Source organism: Myodes glareolus, chromosome 8, assembly GCF_982192425.1.
Source record: "Myodes glareolus chromosome 8, mMyoGla1.1, whole genome shotgun sequence".
Classification (NCBI taxonomy): Eukaryota; Metazoa; Chordata; class Mammalia; order Rodentia; family Cricetidae; genus Myodes; species Myodes glareolus.
The window spans coordinates 108,147,030-108,167,171 of record NC_142033.1 but is presented as its reverse complement, the minus strand read 5'-3'; the positions used below and the strand labels follow the sequence as shown (position 1 = coordinate 108,167,171).

Sequence of the window (20,142 nt, the reverse complement as noted above, 5' to 3'; positions counted from 1 at the left end):
TTTGAAAGTCATTAAGAGTTCGTAACCGGTCTCTCCTGATTTGTGCCTTTTGAGGCTTAATTCTTTGTAAACCTATTTTATAACCTAAATAATTAACAGAATCTCCTCTCTGAATTTTTTCAGGAGCAATTTGCAATCCCCATTTAGGTAACACTATTTTTACTTCTTCAAACAGCCTTTCTAAGGTATCTTTGTTTTGATCAGAGATCAGGATGTCATCCATATAGTGGAATATTATGGACTTAGGAAATTGTTTGCGTATAATTTTTAATGGTTGGCTTACAAAATATTGGCACAGGGTGGGAGAGTTCAACATTCCCTGTGGGAGGACGGTCCACTGGTACCTCCTTGCAGGCTGAGAGTTATTATAAGTAGGCACTGTGAAGGCAAACTTCTATCTTTTTCTTGTAATGGTATAGTGAAGAAACAAACTTTCAGATCAATAACTATAAGAGGCCATCCCTTTGGTAACAGGGAGGGTAGAGGAATTCCAGATTGCAGAGGGCCCATAGGTTGAATAACCTTGTTGATAGCTCTAAGATCTGTCACCATTCTCCATCTACCAGATTTTTTCTTAACAACAAATACAGGAGAGTTCCAAGGGCTGGTAGATTCTTCTATATGTCCAGCATCTAATTGCTCTTGTACCAGCTGTTCTAAAGCCTATAACTTTTCCTCAGCTAAAGGCCATTGTTTAGTCCATATTGGTTTCTCAGTCAACCATTTTAGAGGCATGGCTGTTGGTACCTCTGAAGGGCCATCAATTGTGTTATGTTCTTGTATAGTTCTAATGGCTGGTTTCCGCCATCTGTAATATCTTGTACTATTTACCTCAGGAATATAGGCTCTAGAAGCAGCAGGAATGTTAATTTGGGTATTCCATTGCTGCAATAGGTCACGGCCCCATAAATTCACTGCAATATTGGCTACATATGGCCTTAGTTTTCCTATTTGTCCATCTGGACCTATACAATTGACCCATCTTGTGCTTTGTCTTACTCGAGATAGGGTTCCAATTCCTAGGAACTGAATATCTACCTCCTGAAAAGGCAAATGCGGATGCCAAGATTCTGGAGTAATGATACTTACATCCGCACCTGTGTCCAGTAAGCCAGTAATAAATTTGCCATTTACACACACTCTTAGCTTTGGTCTTTGTTCATTTATAGAAGTCTGCCAGAATATTCGTTTACTTTGTCCTCTTATATTTCTTGATTCATTCACCACATTTAACTCATCCTTCAGGCCGTTATTGTTTTTAACAGCAGGCATGGGGCATTCTAATTTCCCTGAAGAGGCATGTTCTCTGCAGTGATCGGAAATGACTGGACCACATTTGCCATGGGGGCCTTCAAGAGGCCCCCTATTGAGTTTTCTGATGGCAACGGGTTGCCCTGTTTATCTCTTGTTGACCTACACTCATTCATCCAATGCCTGCCCTTTCCACATCTTCTACATAAACCTGAAGGCTGAGTCCTCCTATTCCTGTTATTCCTAGAAGAGGCATTATTCCTGGAATTCCATTGTCTGCAGTCCCTTTTCATGTGTCCCATTTTGCCACAATGAAAGCATTTTGTAATCTGATGTTTCCTTTTACCTTTGGAAATTGCTTTTTGCACCCATGTTTCATTGCCATAATCAAATGTATCAACATTCATTGTATGTAATACCCATTCATCCAAAGGTGCTGATCTGATCTTTAAAGGCCCCAGGATCCTTTTGCATTCTACGTTGGCATTCTCATAAGCCAAAGACTCAATTACTATATTTCTTGCTTCTGGATCAGGTATCCCTATTTGTACAGCCTTAGTTAGTCTTTGTAAAAAGTCACTAAAGGGTTCTCTCTGACCCTGTTTTACCCTGATATATGATTCTACTCTCTGACCTGAGTCTTGAACCCTGTCCCAGGCCCTTAGAGCTGCTGTGGCTCATATGGATAAAATGTTTTCATCGTAAAGAGCTTGTTCCTGAGGATCAGAGTAAAGTCCTTCCCCTAGAATTTGATCTAGAGAAACCTCAATTCCTTTCGCTGATTCTTGTTGTTGTAAAAGTCTGGCCTCTTGTTTGAATAGGCATTTGAAATGCCATAAAGGTCCGTTCTCAAGGACAGCTGACATGAGCTGGTTCCAATCTTGAGGGGTGGCCCTGCTGCTGAGAGCCCAGGATTTTAACATCTCTCTAACAAAGGATGAATGTAGTCCATAATTCACAATTGCTTGTTTAAATTCTTTCAGATCATTCATACGTATAGGCTCCCATGTATGTTCTTTAATGACCTTAGGGGTTTTGGAGCCAGTTATCTTTTCTGATGTTATTACTGGAAAGGCAGGTATAACTCTGTGTAGACTCAGAGTTTTTGGAGGTAAATATTGCCTTTCTACCTTTTGCTCCTGTTCATCAGAGTCTATGATTTACTCAATCTTGTTAAATCTGCTCACCACTGCCTTCTGTAAATCCTGAATCTCCTGTCCAGTATTATGCTCCAAAGCCTTCATTAACGATTCTAAGGCATGGAGCTTGTCCATCAGAGACACCATTTCCTCCCTGGACACTATCACCTTCATTGATAATTCTAAGGTGTGGAGCTTGTTCGTTAGAGATACCATATCCTCCTTGGACATAATCCTCATGGCATGTCCTGTGCCTTTTTGTATGGAAATCCTGTCAATTAATCTATCATACCCTTTTGATAAAGTCCAATTTTCACATTCAATGATTTTAATCCTCTCAGCTAATGTTTCAGCACTTACAGTCATGGACTGGAGGTTACGAGTCATTTTGGTTGTCCCCTCCTTGAGAGCTCCAAACTCTGATCTAGTCTCTTCCTTGAAAACTCCAAACTCTTTTTTGAGGAGGTTGGTGTCAGTCTGAATTGTCCTTAAGGTTTTAATCTCTGCCCTCAGCATAGTAGATTCAATCTGTAATGACTGAATCATCCTTATAAAATATCCAAACACCAGAAAAGCGACAAGTCCCAGAAGTAACCAAGTAAGAGGAATATCAGAAACCTCATGGAGGATATTCTCCATGGCGCAATTAAAAAGGCCATTGAATTTTTGGATAGTAATATTTTCTGACATGTTCAATCAAAAAAATTGTATTTATTTATTTGTTTTCAACTGAAAAGAAAAATCTTACCTATAATGACCCTTGCCTGCCAGTAAGTGGAGGGGGCACACCTAAATCCACATGGCAATGGCGCCGACCCGGAAAGATTCTGAAATATATATAAACTCAAATCCAAAGGTTACTTTCAGGCTAGCAGCGCAAGCCAAACTCAGCCGGGACTGCAGGGAATACACTGCCCAAGTGGGGGTAGAGCTGCCGCTTGCCCGAGTTCCGCAGCTTTTGCAGAAGCCGGAAAGTCCCCGGCCCGATTCTATTGAATGGAGCTGGATCCAGTGCAGGCTTTACTGTAAAGGCCGCCAGGTGCTGTGAATGCTCAGGCTGCTAGGCCCGCGCCATGAGGTGGGAAAAGGGCCCCACGTTGGGCGCCAAATGTAGCCGCAGGGCAATTGCTAATGAAAAGTTCCCAGACTATCTTGATACAAAATATACAGCTTTAATAAACAGAAGTAAGATTTACAACAGCTTACACCAGAATCCAAACGATCCATTCGGACACAGGAGCCAGGCAAAAAAGAGAGCTAGTGGAGCGCGCTTGCTAGGTTTATAGGCAGGCTTTTGCCTGAGGGCGGCATGTCCCAAAAACATAATGTGATTGGCTGAACTCCCGTATCAGCCCTTGCTACTGCTTCCTATATCTCTCTCTATATATATATATATATCCTGGGTCGTCAAAAACCTCTATTGATGTGGGAAGTCCTTCTGTATATGTGTTGCTTTTATTGGTTAATGAATAAAGAAACTGTTTTGGGCCTGGCAGGGCGGAATAGAGGTAGGTGGGGAAAACTAAACTGAATGCTGGGAGAAAGAAGGCAGAGTCGGAGATGCCATGTAGCCACCATTGGAAACAGGCATGCCGGAACCTTGCCAGTAAGCCACAGCCATGTGGCGATACACAGATTAATAGAACTGGGTTAAATTAAGATTTAAGAGTTAGTCAATAAGAAGCTAGAGCTAATAGGCCAAACAGTGATTTAAATAATATGGTTTCTGTGTGGTTATTTTGGGCCAAGCGACCAGGAACAAGTGAGCAGCTCCTAGAACACTCTGTGACTGATTCTGGTCAGCTTGTTGCTATCTCTGCCCTCTTGATTCAAGGTAAACTTTATTAACAATCTCAGGGTGGGACTGGAGAGAAGACTCGAGAGTTAAGAGAGCTAAGAGAAGTGGCTACTCTTCCAGAGCACCCAAGTTCAATTCCCAGCACCCGCATTGTGACTCACACCTGTCTGAAGCTCCAGTTCTGGGGAATCTGACACATTCACACCAGTGCACATAAAAGTAAAATAAATTATAAAAAAAATTCTCGGAGTATCAGAGTGAAAAAATGTCCCACAACATTTCTCTATTTTGACTAAAGTGTAAAGAAAGGTTTTAACTCTAAACATAATAAAAATATATACAATAAGAACAATTATCAGGTACAATTACATTCACAATGTCCAGTCCACTTGCGTTTGGCAATTTTGGAGAAAATACTCTGTCATCTATTCTGTCTTGGTGAAGTCAAAGCTTTATAACTAATTAACTTTTTATCATAACTTGCATTTCCAACCTAGACCTTAAAACATATTCTTTTATAAACAACTCTTATATCTCTTCTTATATGAAGCTCTTATATCTCTTCATCTTTATAAACTTTACATACCTTTTGTGGGTGTCTTTTCCAACTTTGGTAACAAGGAAAATTGTAACCATATCTATTCTTCAACCTCACCAAAGATCCCAGAAGGATATAACAAGTAAACAAGTAAATGAGTAAACAAGAAAATGCCGAACAAGTAATTTTCAAAACTATAGAAGTGACAGAGACAGCTACTTACCTGGACAGTTTCCCAAATTTCCTCTGCAATGTTGGAACATCCGTCTTCAACCTACAGGCCTAGAATATCTGACAGACTGTTCTGTGAAACAGGACTTTTTGAAGGACTGCCCACCTTCTTTTGGTAAAGTTTAGCAGCCTCTTTCCTTTGAGTCCTGCTTGTCCAGTCTGCACAGCAGGTTGCCAGCAGTCAGGGCGAGGGCACGTTCTAGCCCAGTAGCTAAGTTTTCCACAAATAAAAAAAAATCCCTAAGGACGCTCTTTAATGCCTAGCATCAGTTTGTGAAGTAAATTGTGCTGCCTGTCATGCAAAGCCTTGTGATATTAAAATAGTTTAAAGACCATGTTCTGTAGTCTCTGAAGTACTTGAAGGCCACCTAAAATATTCTACCTAAAATATTCTACCTAAAATATATGTTTGACCTTGAAAGCATACCTAACATGACTATAAATTTGATTGTTACAGGTGATTAACTACTAACCTGCATTCAATTATCTTAAATAATTTGTAATAATAGATTTCAAGTACTAGAACTTTAAATTACAGTTTTAAACAAGCTGCATAGTGTGCAATATTTTTTTTGATATTTAGTTTTTACAAGAGTAAAAACGTATATACAGTATATTGTAACAAAAAACCCTTAAATTTGTATCAATATATAAAAATTCATACCAACATAAAACATTTGAGATTAATAGTTGCTCTTTAGTTTAAAAGTAGATTCAATAATATACATTTTATCCAATCATTCCTATATCTCTCCCCCCTTTTAAATCTTCTTAGAGTGGCTGGAGAGATAACTCAGTGGTTAAGAGCATTGCCTGCTCTTCCAAAGGTCCTGAGTTCAATTCCCGGTAACCATATGGTGGCTCACAACCATCTGTAATGAGACCTGGTGCCCTCTTCTGGCCTGCAGACATACACACAGACAGAATATTATATTCATAATAAATAAATATTTAAAAATCTTCTTAGAAAGAGATTCTTCCTTTTTATTTAGTTTAAATCTATTTATTTATTTATTTATTTATTTATTTTTGGTTTTTCGAGACAGGATTTCTCTGTAGCTTTGGAGCCTGTCCTGGAACTCACTCTGTAGACCAGGCTGGCCTCGAACTCACAGAGATCCTCCTGCCTCTGCCTCCCGAATGCTGGGATGAAAGGCGTGTGCCACCACTGCCTGGTTTCATGTTTTTTAAAAAATCTAACCTCTTTTGTTTAGTTTTCTCCCTGACCATGAACAATAACAACTTTTAACCAACCCCCCAAATGATGTTAAACATCCACAATGCACCAACCAACCAAAACCCACCTGCACAACCTCTTGGGAATGTGAGCATTGTGCTCTTAAAATTACTTCCCACTGTCTGGAGGCAACAGCATCTATAGGGGACTCTGAGAAAATTGAGATAATATTTATTCCTTAAAATATAACCAAAGAACCATGAATTAGTAGCAACAGAATAGTTCCTTATTCTTGGTTTTTCTCCTGTCCCACACTAGGTAACTCTTCTGCCATGAGACGGAGACTGTGGATTTTCCTCTAACTCGCATGCTTGGGTTTAGCAAAGAATAGAACCATGCTCCAACTCCAAAGTCAGATTTAATTTTCAATTGAATTGGGACCACAAGAAGATCATTTGTCTTATATGTCTGTAGAGAACAGCAGAAACAAACAGTTGGAAAGATTTATGAAACTTTATCCTGTTGGAATTGTGAAATATCAATAGGTCAATTTAATCTTTGTCATGTACATTTTCTCTGGATGATTTGTCCTTTACCTTCCACTGTCTCATTTGTCCAGTTGTCTTCAGGTTCCTTAGTTGGATGCTTTTATTCTCCTGGAAAGACAAAAACAAAACTCTGCCCCAACCCTATGTAGTCTGAATTCTAACTGGTCTTAAAAATAAAACCCAGAGTCAGATATTGGGGGTGGAAGCTGAGAGATCAGAGAAGCAGAGCAGCCGGCCACCAGTTCTCACCTCTGTGACATCCTCAGATCGACAGGGTGTCCTGATTCTCCAAGTCCTCAGACTCTGAGCTCCTGTCTCTCCTTCCTTATGTTCCTCTCTCTGCCCAGCCATATTCCTTCCTGTTTCTACCTCCCTAGTGCTGGGAGTAAAAGCATGTGATCCCCCAGTGCTGGGATAAAAGATGTGAGCCACCACCACCAAGATGGTGCTCCTGCTTGTATGTTAACTGGATAAAATTGGTTTTCTGCCAGATGATGGTGGTGCATGCTTTAATCCCAGCACTTGAGAAGCAGAGGCAGGTGGATCTCTTTGAGTTTGAGGCCAGCCTGGTCTGCAGAGTGGATCCCAGGATGGCTAGGACTGTTACACAAAGAAATCATGTCTTGAAAAAAAAAAAGCAAACAAAAATAAATAAGTAAATAAAAATAAAGTTGGGAGCTGGGAGGTTGTGGCACACGGCTTTAATCCTTGCATTTGGGAGACTGAGGCAGGTGGATCTCTGTGAGTTCGAGGCCAGCCTGATCTACAAGAGCTAGTTCCAGGACAGGCTTCAAAGCTACAGAGAAACCTTGTCTAGGAAAAAAATATAGTTGGGTGCTGGAGAGATGGCTCAGGGGTTAGGAACACTGGCTGCTCTTCCAGGGAACCTGAGTTCACTTCCCAGCAACCACAGGGCAGCTCATAACTGTGACTCCAATTCCAGGAGGTCTGACACTTTAACACCAATGCAGATAAAATAAAATTAAATAAATTATAAAAAAGAAACGTTGGTTTTCTAATAATCTTGGATTGCTCCTCTCGTTTCCTCATGCAATGGTTCTGCTCTAGATCCTCTGTGTGTGAAAATCCTTCTTCGTTTCATCAGCAGTTCTTTCTCAGACAATTTTTCATACTTGGTGCAAATATCGAACTTTTTAAAAAAATGTATAAAGTATTCTGGCAAGTACACCTGCAGGCCAGAAGAGGGCACCAAATATCAATATAGATGTTTGTGAGCCACCATGTCATTGCTGGGAATTGAACACACACACACACACACACACACACACACACACACCCCAAAAACAAAAACAAAAACAAAAACAAAACAAAACAAAAACCAAAAACCAAAAAAATAAACCAGACGAACCTATTTCCCTCCTTAAGAATTCTCAGGTGTTGCTGGTGGTGACGGCACACGCCTTTAATCCCAGCACTCTGGAGGCAGAGGCAGGCGGATCTCTGTGAGTTCAAGGCCAGCCTGATCTACAAGAGCTAGTTCCAGGACAGGCTCCAAAAGCTACAGAGAAACCCAGTCTGGCGACAGCAGAGCTACGCAGGGGAATGGGAGGGATCGAGGCAGCAGCAGCAGTGGTAGCAGTTCTAGGTTGGGGGTGGGGGGCGGCGCAGGGAGGGCGGGATTGGGGGCGTGGTGCCCAGTCAGTCAGGCTAGCTTGGCAGGAACTGGGGTCGCAGCTCGCTGCCGCTGCACTGCACAGGCTTGGCCTAGGGCACCTGAGCAGCTTGCCCGCAGCCAGGGATTGAGGGTGTGTGGCCTCTGGGGCAGCAGTAGAAACCTGGCAGTTCAGGGAAAGCCTGCAACCCGCAGCGAGAGAGAACAAGCCGCCTGAAAAGCAGAGGGGGGCTGGGGAGAGGCGGGAGCAACCCACATGACGGGAGGGGAGGACATTGGTCCGGGGTCTAACTCCAGAGGCTACAAGCTGAAGGTGTGCAGCTGTCTTGTGATCTTCCTGCGTTGGGCACCAGATTATGAGTTTATCTAGATTTTTCGACCATTAATAAAAGCTTGGGGGCTGGAGAGATGGCTCAGTGGTTAAGAGCACTGACTGCTCTTCCAGAGGTCCTGAGTTCAATTCCCAGCAACCACATGGTGGCTCACAGCCATCTGTAATGAGATCTGGCACCCTCTTCTGGCAGGCGGGTATACATGGAGGCAGAATGTTGTATACATAATAAATAAATAAATCTTTAAAAATAAATAAATAAATAAAAATAAAATAAAAAAAATAAAAGCTTGGGAGTCAAATATTGGGGTAAGAACCTGCATGACCAGAGATGGTGCAGAGAAGCGACCAGAGACCTCCTGCTTCTCTCCTTCTCTGATTCCAAAGGGCCCAGGGATCTTCCTGTGTTTCTCTAGAAGTCCTGGGTCCTCCAAAACCTGTATGGAGAATTCTTACCCATAGGTGCTAACTCCGCCTCCTGATTCAAGGTAGACTTTATTAACAATCTCAGTGTCAGCACAAACAACATCCTGCCGCATATGTCCATGTGTTTGAAGAGAATTCTCAAATATAGCAGCAGTCACACTAACACCTCTACCCTGTCATGGTCTGCTGCCTACAGTCCTGCCAACACACGCACATGTGTGTACGTGTGGTGTGTGTGTGTGTGTGTGTGTGTGTGTGTGTGTGTGTGGTGTTTGCACCACCTGTATGCAGTATCTGCAGAGGCCAGAAGGGTGTGTCAGGTCCCCTGGAAGTGGAGTTACCCATGTTTATGCCTGTGTGGGTGCTGGGAACTGACCCCGTCCTGTGGGAGCTTAGTCAGAGCCTTAACCACTGCTCCTCTCTCCAGACCCTGCTTTTATTTCTATTTTTATTATCATTTTTTTCTTTTGATTTTTTTGAGACAGTTTCACTGTACCTTTAGAGGCTGTCCTGGAACTAGCTCTTGTAGACCAGGCTGGTCTTGAACTCACAGAGATCTGCCTGCCTCTACCTCCCGAGTGCTGGGATTAAAGGCGTGTGTCACCACTGCCTGGCTTTATTTCTATTTTTAAAATGTGTTGGTGTTTGACCCACACATGTGTCTGTGTGAGGTGTTCCATCCTAGGGAACTGGAGTTACAGGTAATTAATTGTGAGCTGCAACATTGGTGCTGGGAATCGAACCCAGGTCCCCTGTGGGAGTGGCCGGTGCTCTAGCCCCTGACCCATCTCTGTCCCTAACAGCTATGTTCTCCTTTCTCTCTCTCTCTCTCTCTCTCTCTCTCTCTCTTTTCTTTGTTTGTTTGTTTTGAGACAGGGTTTCTCTGTGTAACCCTGGCTGTTCTGGAACTCACTCTGTAGCCCAGGCTGATCTTGAACTCACAGATGTGCCTGTCTCCCAAGCACTGGGATTAAAGGCATGTACCACCATCGCCTGGCTATACACATTTTTAAATAAAATATTGTAAAGATAAAGACTATACTTTCAGGAATCATTTCTATAGTTTGTTAATTAAATACTTTTTTTTTTTTAAAGGAAGCAGTATCTCCTGGAAAAGAACTCCCACTCTAAGATCTGCCAGCTCAATATGGCCCTACAGGACTCACTCCCTGGCCTGTGCATGCTGTCCTGGCCCTAACCCCGGGCAGTGGCAGGGCTGGGCATTATCGCTGAGCAGCAGCTGTGGTGGAGACGGTGGCCACTAGAGCTTTCCTGCAGCCTTCCGCCTTGCTGAGTCAGGCCCTCTGGAGCACTGAGATCTGGGAGCCCCACGTTGTTTGTGAGCCTGGCCTTTAACAGATGGACCATCTGTCCGGTCTTCCTCCCCCTTTTAAAACTTGTTAGTTATTGATGTTTGTTGTTGTAATAGTTCAGCAGTGAGAGGCGACCTTGGCAGGTTGGAGCCAAGGGACGACCACAAAACCATGCCGTGCAACGGAGTTCATGTGGGAGGTTTATTGGGGGGTGCAGAGACCGTCTCTGGCGGGGGGGGGGGGGGGCTTGCTTGTTCTACAGGGATATCGCACACATACACATGTATAGGAATTGCTCTTGCTGAGGGCTGTAGAAGCTACAGTGTTGCCAACTGCAGCTGCTGAGGGTCCCGCTAGGTCCCTGAGAGCATGCGGTGTAAATGGCTGAATGCTAACAGCTGCTGTTTGATTATTTGAGTCGGTTTTTCTGTGTAGCCCTCCCTGGCTGTCCTGGAACTCAGAGATCTGCCTGCCTCTGCCTCCTGAGTGCTGGAACTAAAGGCTGTGCTATTATGAACCTCCTTTTGTCTAGGTTGTTTTCAGACAGTTCCACACTGTAGCCCAGGCTAAACTCTAACTTACACCAATCCTCCTGTCTCAGCTCCCCGAGTACTGGTGACAGTTGTGTGCTATCGTGCTTGCTTATTCTTAAATTCTCTTAACAATTTAAATGTCGTTTTATTGTCATGTGCGCTTGTACGTGCGCCATCTGGGAGTGGGGGAATTGTCACCCTTGGAGGATCAAAGGACTTGGGAGTCAGTTTTCTCCGTCTACCATGGCAGCAAGCCTCTATGCGTCTGACCCTTGTCCTTTGCGACCCGAGTCCTGCCTGTTGACACACGGACACAGGACTCACCTCAGCAGTGTACATACTGAACACCAGGTCCTGAAGGTTCCTCAGCAGCTGGGCATCGTGGATCCTTTGGGAGGCTGAGGCAGAAAGATCTTCAAGTCAATCTGGGCGCAAGAGCAAGTCACGTTCAAAACACAAACTACAGCAGAAAGGATGTCTCTGGGTAAAGACGCTCTCGCTAAACCTGCTCACCTGAGTTCAATCCCCAGGACCCACCAGATGTCAGAACTGAACCTCTCACCCAAGCTCGCCTCTGACCGTCACACAGGTGTGTGCCCTGGGGTTGGGGTGTGGTCAGGGTGAAACCCCTACCCTAGTCTTCCCAAAGCCTGAAGGTCCAACCCCAGCATAAATAAACTGAGAATTTTAATTCTCTTACTACTTGGGAGGTTGTGACAGGAAGTTCAGTAATTCAAGGCCATTCTCTGCTATGTAGTGAGTTTGAGGGTTTGAGGACCCCCACCTCCACCTGATACGTGAGGCTCTGTATCCAAAAAAAGCCAGTCTCGCACACCAGCGGCTGGGTTGCATCCGCAGCAATGACCAAAATCAGGGGGTGGGAATATGCAACCGTGTAGAATGGCTCACACCCGTGTAGAATGGCTCACACCCCAAGCTGTGGATCTGAGAAGCTAGAGGATCAAGATTTTCAGCCAGATGCTTGGTGTTTAAGAGCACTGACTCTTTTCTTTTTTAATATTTATTTATTTATTATGTATACAATATTCTGTCTGTGTGTATGTCTGCAGGCCAGAAGAGGGCACCAGTCCTCATTACAGATGGTTGTGAGCCACCATGTGGTTGCTGGGAATTGAACTCAGGACTCTTGGAAGAGCAGGCAATGCTCTTAACCACTGAGCCATCTCTCCAGCCCCTCTTCTTTTCTTTCTTTTTTGTTTTGTTTTTGTATTGTTTGGTTTGTTTTTTTGAGACAGGGTTTTTCTGTATAGCCCTGGCTGTCCTGGAACTCACCCTTTAGGCCAGGCTGGCCGAGAACTCACCCTGTAGGCCAGGCTGGCCTAGAACTCACTCTGTAGACCAGGCTGGCCTGGAACTGTGCCTGGGGTTCAGTTTCAGCACCCACATAGCTTTCCACAAACATCTGTAAACACAATTCCAGGGGATCTGCTACCCTCTTCTGACCTCCCAGGCACCAGTCAGACTCCTGTTTGGTCCCAGCCAGCTAGAAGCCAATCTAGGTGTGTTACATTGGCACACGCTCCTCTTTTGAGGGCTGGCAAGATGGCTTAGTGGGTAAAGATGCTTTCAGGCCACGGTGGCAACCTGAATTTGATCTCAGGGACCCACATGGTGGATGGACAGACTGATTGCTGATTGCCCTCTGACCTCTGCACATGGACACACACAATACACACAACCAAGACATAAAAAGTAACAGAATAAGAAACCCAAATGAGTGGGTTGCAGGTCAGGTCAAGGGGTCGAAGGTTTGGCGTGTGATCCAGGATCCAAGCAGGAGCATGGCTTTGTCGGGTCGCTGCTGCAGTCGTGGCTGGTGCTGCTGATGCTGGTGGTGCGGTGGCCAGCCTATACTTCCGCCAGGGCAAGACCTGCTACCGGCCCCTTCCCGAGGACCTGCAGGCCCAGCTATGGCTCAGGACCTTGGCCGCATGAGTGCCTGTCCCCATAGGACATCCCCAAGAGCTGGGACTGGAGAAATGTGGGTGGTGTCAACTATGTCAGTGTCACCAGGAACCAGCACATCCCACAGTACTGTGGCTCCTGCTGGGCCCATGGTAGTAGCAGTGCCATGGCAGACCCATCAACAACAAGACAAAAGGCACGTGGCCCTCCACCCTGCTTTCAGTGCAGGACTTCATCGACTGTGGCAATGACCTTCCAGTGTGCAACCTGCATATGCCCATAAGCATGGCATCCCCCATGAGACCTGCAACAACTTTAACCAGTGTGGGATCTGCACCGAATTCAGTGTCATCCCACCCAGAATTACACCCTCTGGAGGGTGGGTGACTACCTGTCGGGTAGGGGTAGGAAGAAGATGACGGCAGAGATCTGCACCAACGGTCCCATCAGCTGCGGGATAATGGTGACGGAGCACCAGGACCAGACATTTATCAGCCACATCATCTCTGTGACTGGCTGGGGCGTCAGCAGTGATGGGATTGAGTACGGGATTGTCCTTAATTCAAGGGGCGAACCCTGGTGTGAGAGGGGCTGGTGGGGATCAGCACCAACTAGGGAGGTGCAGGTGGCAGCTACAACCTGGTCATCGAGGAGGCCTGCACATATGGGGACCCCACTGTTTAAGTAGACATCTCTGGAGGCAACGTTGGAAGCCATGGCAGGGATGGGTGATTATCAACACCGGACACTGGATAGCTAGAAACAGTGCTTGTGGCCATGCGGAGCAGAGTGTGGGCTGCAGAATCCATCCCGAGAACAGAGCCCTGTCTTCAGCCACCTGGAGAAGACAGCTATGGTCTAGAACATTTCTGATTTCACCCTGGAAGCCTCGGGACGAGAGGACAATCCCAGATCGCCCAAGCGGTGAATAAAGGATCTAGCTTCATAAAAAAAAAAAAGAAAAGAAAAGAAAAAGAAAGAAAGAAAGAAAGAAAAGAAAAAAGAAACCCAAACGAGTATCCTCGAAGTTAGTTAAGGCTTCCGTACTACTTTTGGGGGGTGGGAGTCTCGGCTAAAATTGACAACAGAAAAGAGGAAGCACTGACCAGAAATTGGGTTGGTTTCTCCTGCAGGATTTGTTTTTCATAATCACAGTGCCTCAACTTGTAAGTACAAAATGGGCAGAGTCCTGTGGCCTGAGTTTTTCTTCTGTGACCGGGAGAGTCTGTATTAGAGCTCAAGAGGGCCACTGATGTGGGACTTACTCTTATATAGAACTGGGTAGGGAACCCAGGGTGGGGGGGAGGGATTCTGAAAAAGAGTTTCACCCTTGAGCCACTCCCTCCCTCAGTTCCTCTTTAGGGGATTCTAGGCGGGGCTCCACCCTGACCACGCCCCCAGCCCCTCACTGGGGATTCTGGGCAGGGCTCGATCCCTGAGCCTGCCACAGAGCAGTCTGAAGAAACTTGTTCCCTTCTGACAGAGGTGTCACTCAGTAGTACAGTTCTGTATATGAGACCCTGTGTTCAACCCCAGCACTAGGCATCACAGAACTGTGCAAGGAAGTGTGGTCTAAGAGTTAACCTTTTTTGTGTGTGTAGCTCTGTGAGTTTATGTTCACTATGTGGGTGCGGGTCACTGCTGTGGGTGCTGGTAACTGATCCTGTATCCTCTGCAAGAGCGTAAGTGCTCTCAACTGCTGAGTCATTTCTCTAGCCACAGGAAAGTGCACGTTTGTTTGGTCAATGTGAAAGGCAGCCCCACAAGAAGAAATGGACTGTTACTGACTTGGCATGGGGTGGAGGAAGTACGAGTCTGGACTCCATCCGAAGCTGTCCCCACTGACCAGCAGAGACCACCGACTTTCCTTCCCACACCTACACATCCCAAACACACCTAGTTCTGATTTTAGCCTGGAAGTGAAATATGACTGTTTAAGTCAAGGTGCTGTTCAAATAGGCTATATTTGACCAAGTTTAGTCTCAAAAGACACAGTAGTAGGCTAGCCTGGTCTACTGAATGAACTCCAGGACAGCTGGGGCTACACAGAGAAATCCTGCCTTGAAAAAAAAATGTTTATAAGTGTTTTGTCTGCATGCATGTCTGTGTACCACGTGGGTACAGGTGCCCACAAAGGTCAGAATCGGGGGTCAGATCTCCTAGAACTGGCGCTCCGGACAATCAACTGTGGGCTGCATATGAATACAGGTCCTCTGGAAGAGCCAGCGCTGCCCCTGGGCTTCTCTCTGCACTCACTCCTTCCCGTTTACGTAAGTGATCTTTATGTGGCTGAGTGTGCATACATGTCTGGGAGTGCTGGTGTCTGAGGCAGACAGAAGATGGAGCTCCGCTGGCAGGAGAGTGCTGACCTGATGTGGGTGCTGGGAACTGAACTCTGTCCCCTGCAGCAGCAGCAGGCACTCTCACTGGTGAGCCACCTCTTCAGTTTGATTTTAAAAAAATGTGTGTGTGTGCACACGTGTGCACAGGTACTCTTGGAAGCAAGACCACAAGGATGCTGGGTCACTGAAGGGACGCAGGGAATCAAACTTGAGTTTACATGAGCAGGAAGAACTCAGCCACGAAGTCATCTCTAAAGATGACTGAATTTTTGTTGGTTTTTGAGACAGGGTTTCTCTGTGTAGCCCTGGCAATCCTGGAATTCAGTCTGTAGACCAGGCTGGCCTGAAACTCACAGAGATCCACCTGCCTCTGCCTTCTGAGGACTGGGGTTAAAGGTGCAGTCACTACTGCCCAGCTTAGTTCCTGGATTTTATCTAGTCATTTAAAGTCGTGGAATTTTTTTCAGTACAGGATTATTTGGAACTCAGCAATCCTCTTACCTCAGCTTGGACATCACTGCCACAGACTTTTCCTGAATTCTGAAACACTGTAGTTTGTGCGCTCTCCCTCTCCCCCCAAAGTAGTGGAAGGTGGTGGAGCACACCTTTAATCCTTTATTCCCAACACTCTGGAGGCAGAGGCTGGCAGTCTCTGAGTTCCAGGACAGTCAGGACTACACAGAGAAATCCTGAGAGAGGGGATGGAGGGGAGGGGAGAGAGAGAGAGACAGGAAGGAGATGAAAATAAGAAAGAAAACAGGGAAAATCCTTCAAATTGGATCTATGAATTTTTAAATTTTTTTTCCATTTTTGCTTTAAAATTTTGCTTAAATTTGCCTTGAAATATTTCTCTAGTTTGGAATATCTTAACTTTTTAAATATTTAACTTAATTTTCTTATAAACTGTAAATTGTTTTCAAAACAACGAGTCCCAATCTAGAACGTAATTATCCGTTATTACAAGGTCATTAGATGATTCCGTCGGGTAGGGGGACGGGCGCCCAGGCAGCCGCGTATCTCAGCCTCAGACACCCTCGGGAGTTACCAATCAGTCACTCTGGGGGTGAGGTCCCGAGGGCGAAGCGACTGCGGTAGGAGACGGAGGAAGAGCGGATCACACCACCACCCCGCTGCAAGGCCTCTGGGTACCTGAGGCCTAGCCGTGGGGCCTGAGTGGGCGGGGCTTTGTGGCATCACCAAAGCTCCTCCCTCTTACGTCACAAAAGCTCGAGGCGGGCTCGTTAGAGTGCCAGCCAATAATCATTGGGACCAAGTCTGTCCATTTTCGTATATTGACCAATCAGAGTCTTGTAGGGGCGGGACACGTCTGCTTCTTCCTGTCTTGCCTGCCGCAGAATGACGCAAACACTCGAGGGCGGGATTCTCCGAGCGACAACTAATTATCAACGGAAAACTTCCGTCTGTTTTTCCATCTTCTCCATTCAGAGATCAGAGGAGGCGGGACGTAGTTGGTATTTCTCGGCGGCCGTCATGGCCCCACCCCGTTCATCCAACAGCGCACGCAGCCGCGTTCACGCCTGCGTGTAGGGGCGTGGCCTACGGTGACGACGCGTATAAATGCGGGCGTCAGCGCCGGCGCCATTTTGCGAACGGCGAGCAGCGGCGGCGGCGCGGAGATTGCTGCGGAGGTTTTGCTGGTTTCGGACCCCAGCGGCCGGATGGTGAAATCCTCCCTGCAGCGGATTCTCAACAGCCACTGCTTCGCCAGAGAGAAGGAAGGGGATAAACGCAGCGCCACGCTCCACGCCAGCCGCACCATGCCGCTTCTTAGTCAGTACAGCCGCGGCGGCTGCAGCAGCGAAAGGTGAGATCCCTGTACCCGCCACGGCGAACTCCCAGAAGCGGCGTCCGCGCAGGCCCTAGAGGGAAACGCGGTACGCGCTGGCCCGGAGCGGGGTCGGCCTCAGGGCGCCAGATAAGTCTCGGCAGCGCGAGATCCGCCCCTTTGTGGAGGCCACAATCGCGCCGGGGGTGGGACGGGGCGGGGCCAGAGGCGCGGGTCACGGATGCGGATTTGGGATTCGAGTGGGATTAGGGAGTCTCAGGTTGAGGACTAGGGATTGGTTTGGTTGGAGAATGGGGTGTGTCACTATTTGCCAGAAGATGGGTCAGATCTGGAGTTCGAATCGGATTCCGGGGTTTGCGAGCTGAGCCCAAGATTTGGGGAGGATCCGGGAAGGGGATTGGAGACTTGATTTTTTGAGATTTGCGTTTCGGATCTGATGTCAGGTGGTGGAGGATGTGGGGTTAGGTTGCGGGGACGTGGGTTGACAAGCCGTGTGTTCTCTAGAGGAGGGGCTATGTTCCGATGTGAAAGGTGTTTGCGGAAGACTCGAATTTGGGGTACTGTCGGGGAGGCACTGGAGTTAGATTTGACCCCAGGTCGAGGACTCATTTTGTGGTGGGAGAGTGTGGGATCTGGTCTGGGGTTTGGGGGAGGAACTTGTGTGGGTTTAGAGGGTCGCAGGTAGGGGAGAGGTTGGGATTAGACTTAGGGTTTAGGTTGGATTTGGTGTTTGCCTGTTGAGGATTCCGGTACTGTGGATGGACTTGGATCAGTTTTAGGAGAACCTTGAAAGTGGTCAGGTTTTGTGGGGCATGGAGTGGGTGATTGGGGTGGCAGCGGGTGGAAGAGCCTGGTTCTGGGCAGGGTGTGGATTCTGGATCCACTTAGCAGTTGATATGTGTGGGGGGGTCTCACCTAAAGGGTACAGGATGGGAACTAGTTTGGGAAGAATGGGGGTAGTGGAGGGAGGGCTTTGGGGTGACTGAGACCTGATATGGGCTGTGATATGGGCTATTGGGTGACAGAGGGAAGGGGAGGGGACTTGAGTGAGGTGGAGTTTAGGGACTGCTGGTAGTTGCAGTGGGGGCTGCAGAGGAGAGTGGGAGTTTAAGAAGCTCCAGGCCTGAGCTTCAGAAAGGAGCAAGTTGGCCTGGTATGTGGTGGGTTGCCTTGGCAGCATGGGGAGGGGAATGGCCCAGCTCCCTGCTGTGGACCACAGTGCTGAGATGACACAGCCTGAGGCCCTGATGGTTGCTCCAGAAGGGGCAGAGCCACAGAGGTGAGGATCAGTGAACTGAGACCAATGTCTTCAGTGGCTTTTTGAGTGGAAAGCCCTGGGGATCCCACCACTTCCTGCCACTTAGTAGGCACTGTCTCCTGCAGTTCTAGGGTCGCCCTCCATTGCTGTAGTAACCTGGGTCCGGGGCCTCGGTGGTGCTCCTGATGTCCCTCACCCACCCCTGAAGATCCCAGGTGGGCGAGGGAACAGTCAGCGGGATCACAGTCTTTCAGCTAGCGTCCTCTACTCTGTGAGTACCTGTGGGGAGCCCTGGTGCCTGCCTCTGCATGGTGAGCTGGCCATCCTGAAAGCCCTGCTTCCCCAGGACGAGCGGCTGAATGTGACAGAGGAGCCAACGTCTAACGACAAGACCAGGGTCCTGAGCATCCAGTCCACACTCACGGAGGCCAAGCAGGTCACCTGGAGGGCAGTGTGGAATGGTGGTGGCCTCTACATCGAGCTCCCGGCTGGGCCCCTGCCTGAGGGCAGCAAGGACAGGTGGGCCACTTTTCTCTGGGGCTATCGGGGATCTGGGGTCTGGGCCCAGGTGGCTAATGGCCACCTGCTCCCCTCAGTTTCACAGCTCTTCTGGAGTTCGCAGAGGAGCAGCTCCGGGCCGACCATGTTTTCATCTGCTTCCCCAAGAACCGTGAGGACAGAGGTGGGTGTTGCTGTGGGCTCCCCAGGGAGGGAAGCTCTGGCACCCCAGGCTCTGACCCTGTGTCCCCTACAGCCACCCTGCTCCGAACCTTCAGCTTTCTTGGCTTTGAGATTGTGAGACCCGGGCATCCCCTCGTCCCCAAGAGACCCGATGCTTGCTTCATGGTCTACACGCTGGAGAGAGAGGACCCAGGCGAGGAAGACTAGGTGCCAGCCCTGCCCAGTGTCCCTGTGCCCTCTCCCGGGTTTGTCCACATGTCGTGATTGTGCAGAATAAACACTCACTCCATTAGTGGGGTGCTTCTTCGAACTGAATGCTGTGTTTGTCACACTCAAGTGTTGGCTTTAATTCTAAATAAAGGTTTCTATTTTACTTTTTTTATTGATGTTTAAGGTGATCAGGTGCCCTGTGCTATAGCAGCCTCCTTTGAATCCTGGCAGAGATAGATAGTGTCACCTCCCTGGCTCAAATCCAATAAAGTGATCTCGCTCACTGTCTTGTGTCTGTGTCCTGCCCCCGGGCCTGGGTTGAGCTCCAGTCTACTGGGTGAATGTGGGTGGTGTTTGCACAGAACCAGGGAGGGCTCTGGGATTTTGAAGTCCTGCCCTCCAGGCACTACTAAGCCACCCCATAAGTGGGTGGTAGGGCTGGGGTGTCCTAGACAGTTGTGAAGCTGTGGGGTCTGACTGCTCCTCAGGCAACTGGCTAAAGGTGGCTACCGTGTTCTTTCAAAGGGCTGAAGTGTCTCCTGTCCACAGTGGAGTGTGAGGGACAGCCTGGGCCAGAGCTGCGTGTTCATCTGTCCCAGGGTGTACATGGGTACTCCTGCCACTAGGGTGGGGTTGGGGCTGGGTTGTAAATAGGACATAGGAGTTAAAAACGGCATTAGTGCAGCAGATGAATGTGGGTGGTGTTTGAGCAGGAAGCCCCTGGCCTCTGCTGTGTGAGCTCCTTGTCCTGATGTCCTGGTGTGTCTGGGAGACTAGCACAGGACTCAGCTGTGTGTCCAAGGAAGTGCCTGAGTTGAGACTATAGTGTTAGTTTAGGCCACTGAGTGCCTGCTGTGTGAAGGGTGCTCTCATGGGGCTCAACCTTGTGGGAGGGGGCAATGGATAGATGTTGGCCACAGTGGGGTCATGTCTAGAGTGTGTGTGGCAGGGTTGGGGGTTGGCAGTGGCTAGGTAGTCCCACATTCCAGCATCAACCATC

At 47.5% G+C, this 20,142-nt stretch overlaps 1 protein-coding gene and 2 pseudogenes across 1 annotated transcript; all 3 read left to right on the top strand.

The window, feature by feature from the left end:
• Positions 1-3,463: 3,463 nt before the first annotated feature.
• Positions 3,464-14,120, top strand: LOC125417262 (cathepsin Z pseudogene; annotated as a pseudogene).
• LOC125417630 (small nucleolar RNA U3) lies at positions 10,105-10,233 on the top strand (annotated as a pseudogene).
• A 2,654-nt stretch (positions 14,121-16,774) lies between the features above and the next one.
• Positions 16,775-19,305, top strand: Oaz1 (ornithine decarboxylase antizyme 1). Its single transcript, XM_087909367.1, is given in 6 exon segments — positions 16,775-17,011; positions 18,377-18,434; positions 18,436-18,522; positions 18,598-18,770; positions 18,848-18,933; positions 19,006-19,305. Coding segments are annotated over 6 exon segments (684 nt in total). The 5' UTR covers positions 16,775-16,865; the 3' UTR covers positions 19,140-19,305.
• Positions 19,306-20,142: the final 837 nt, after the last annotated feature.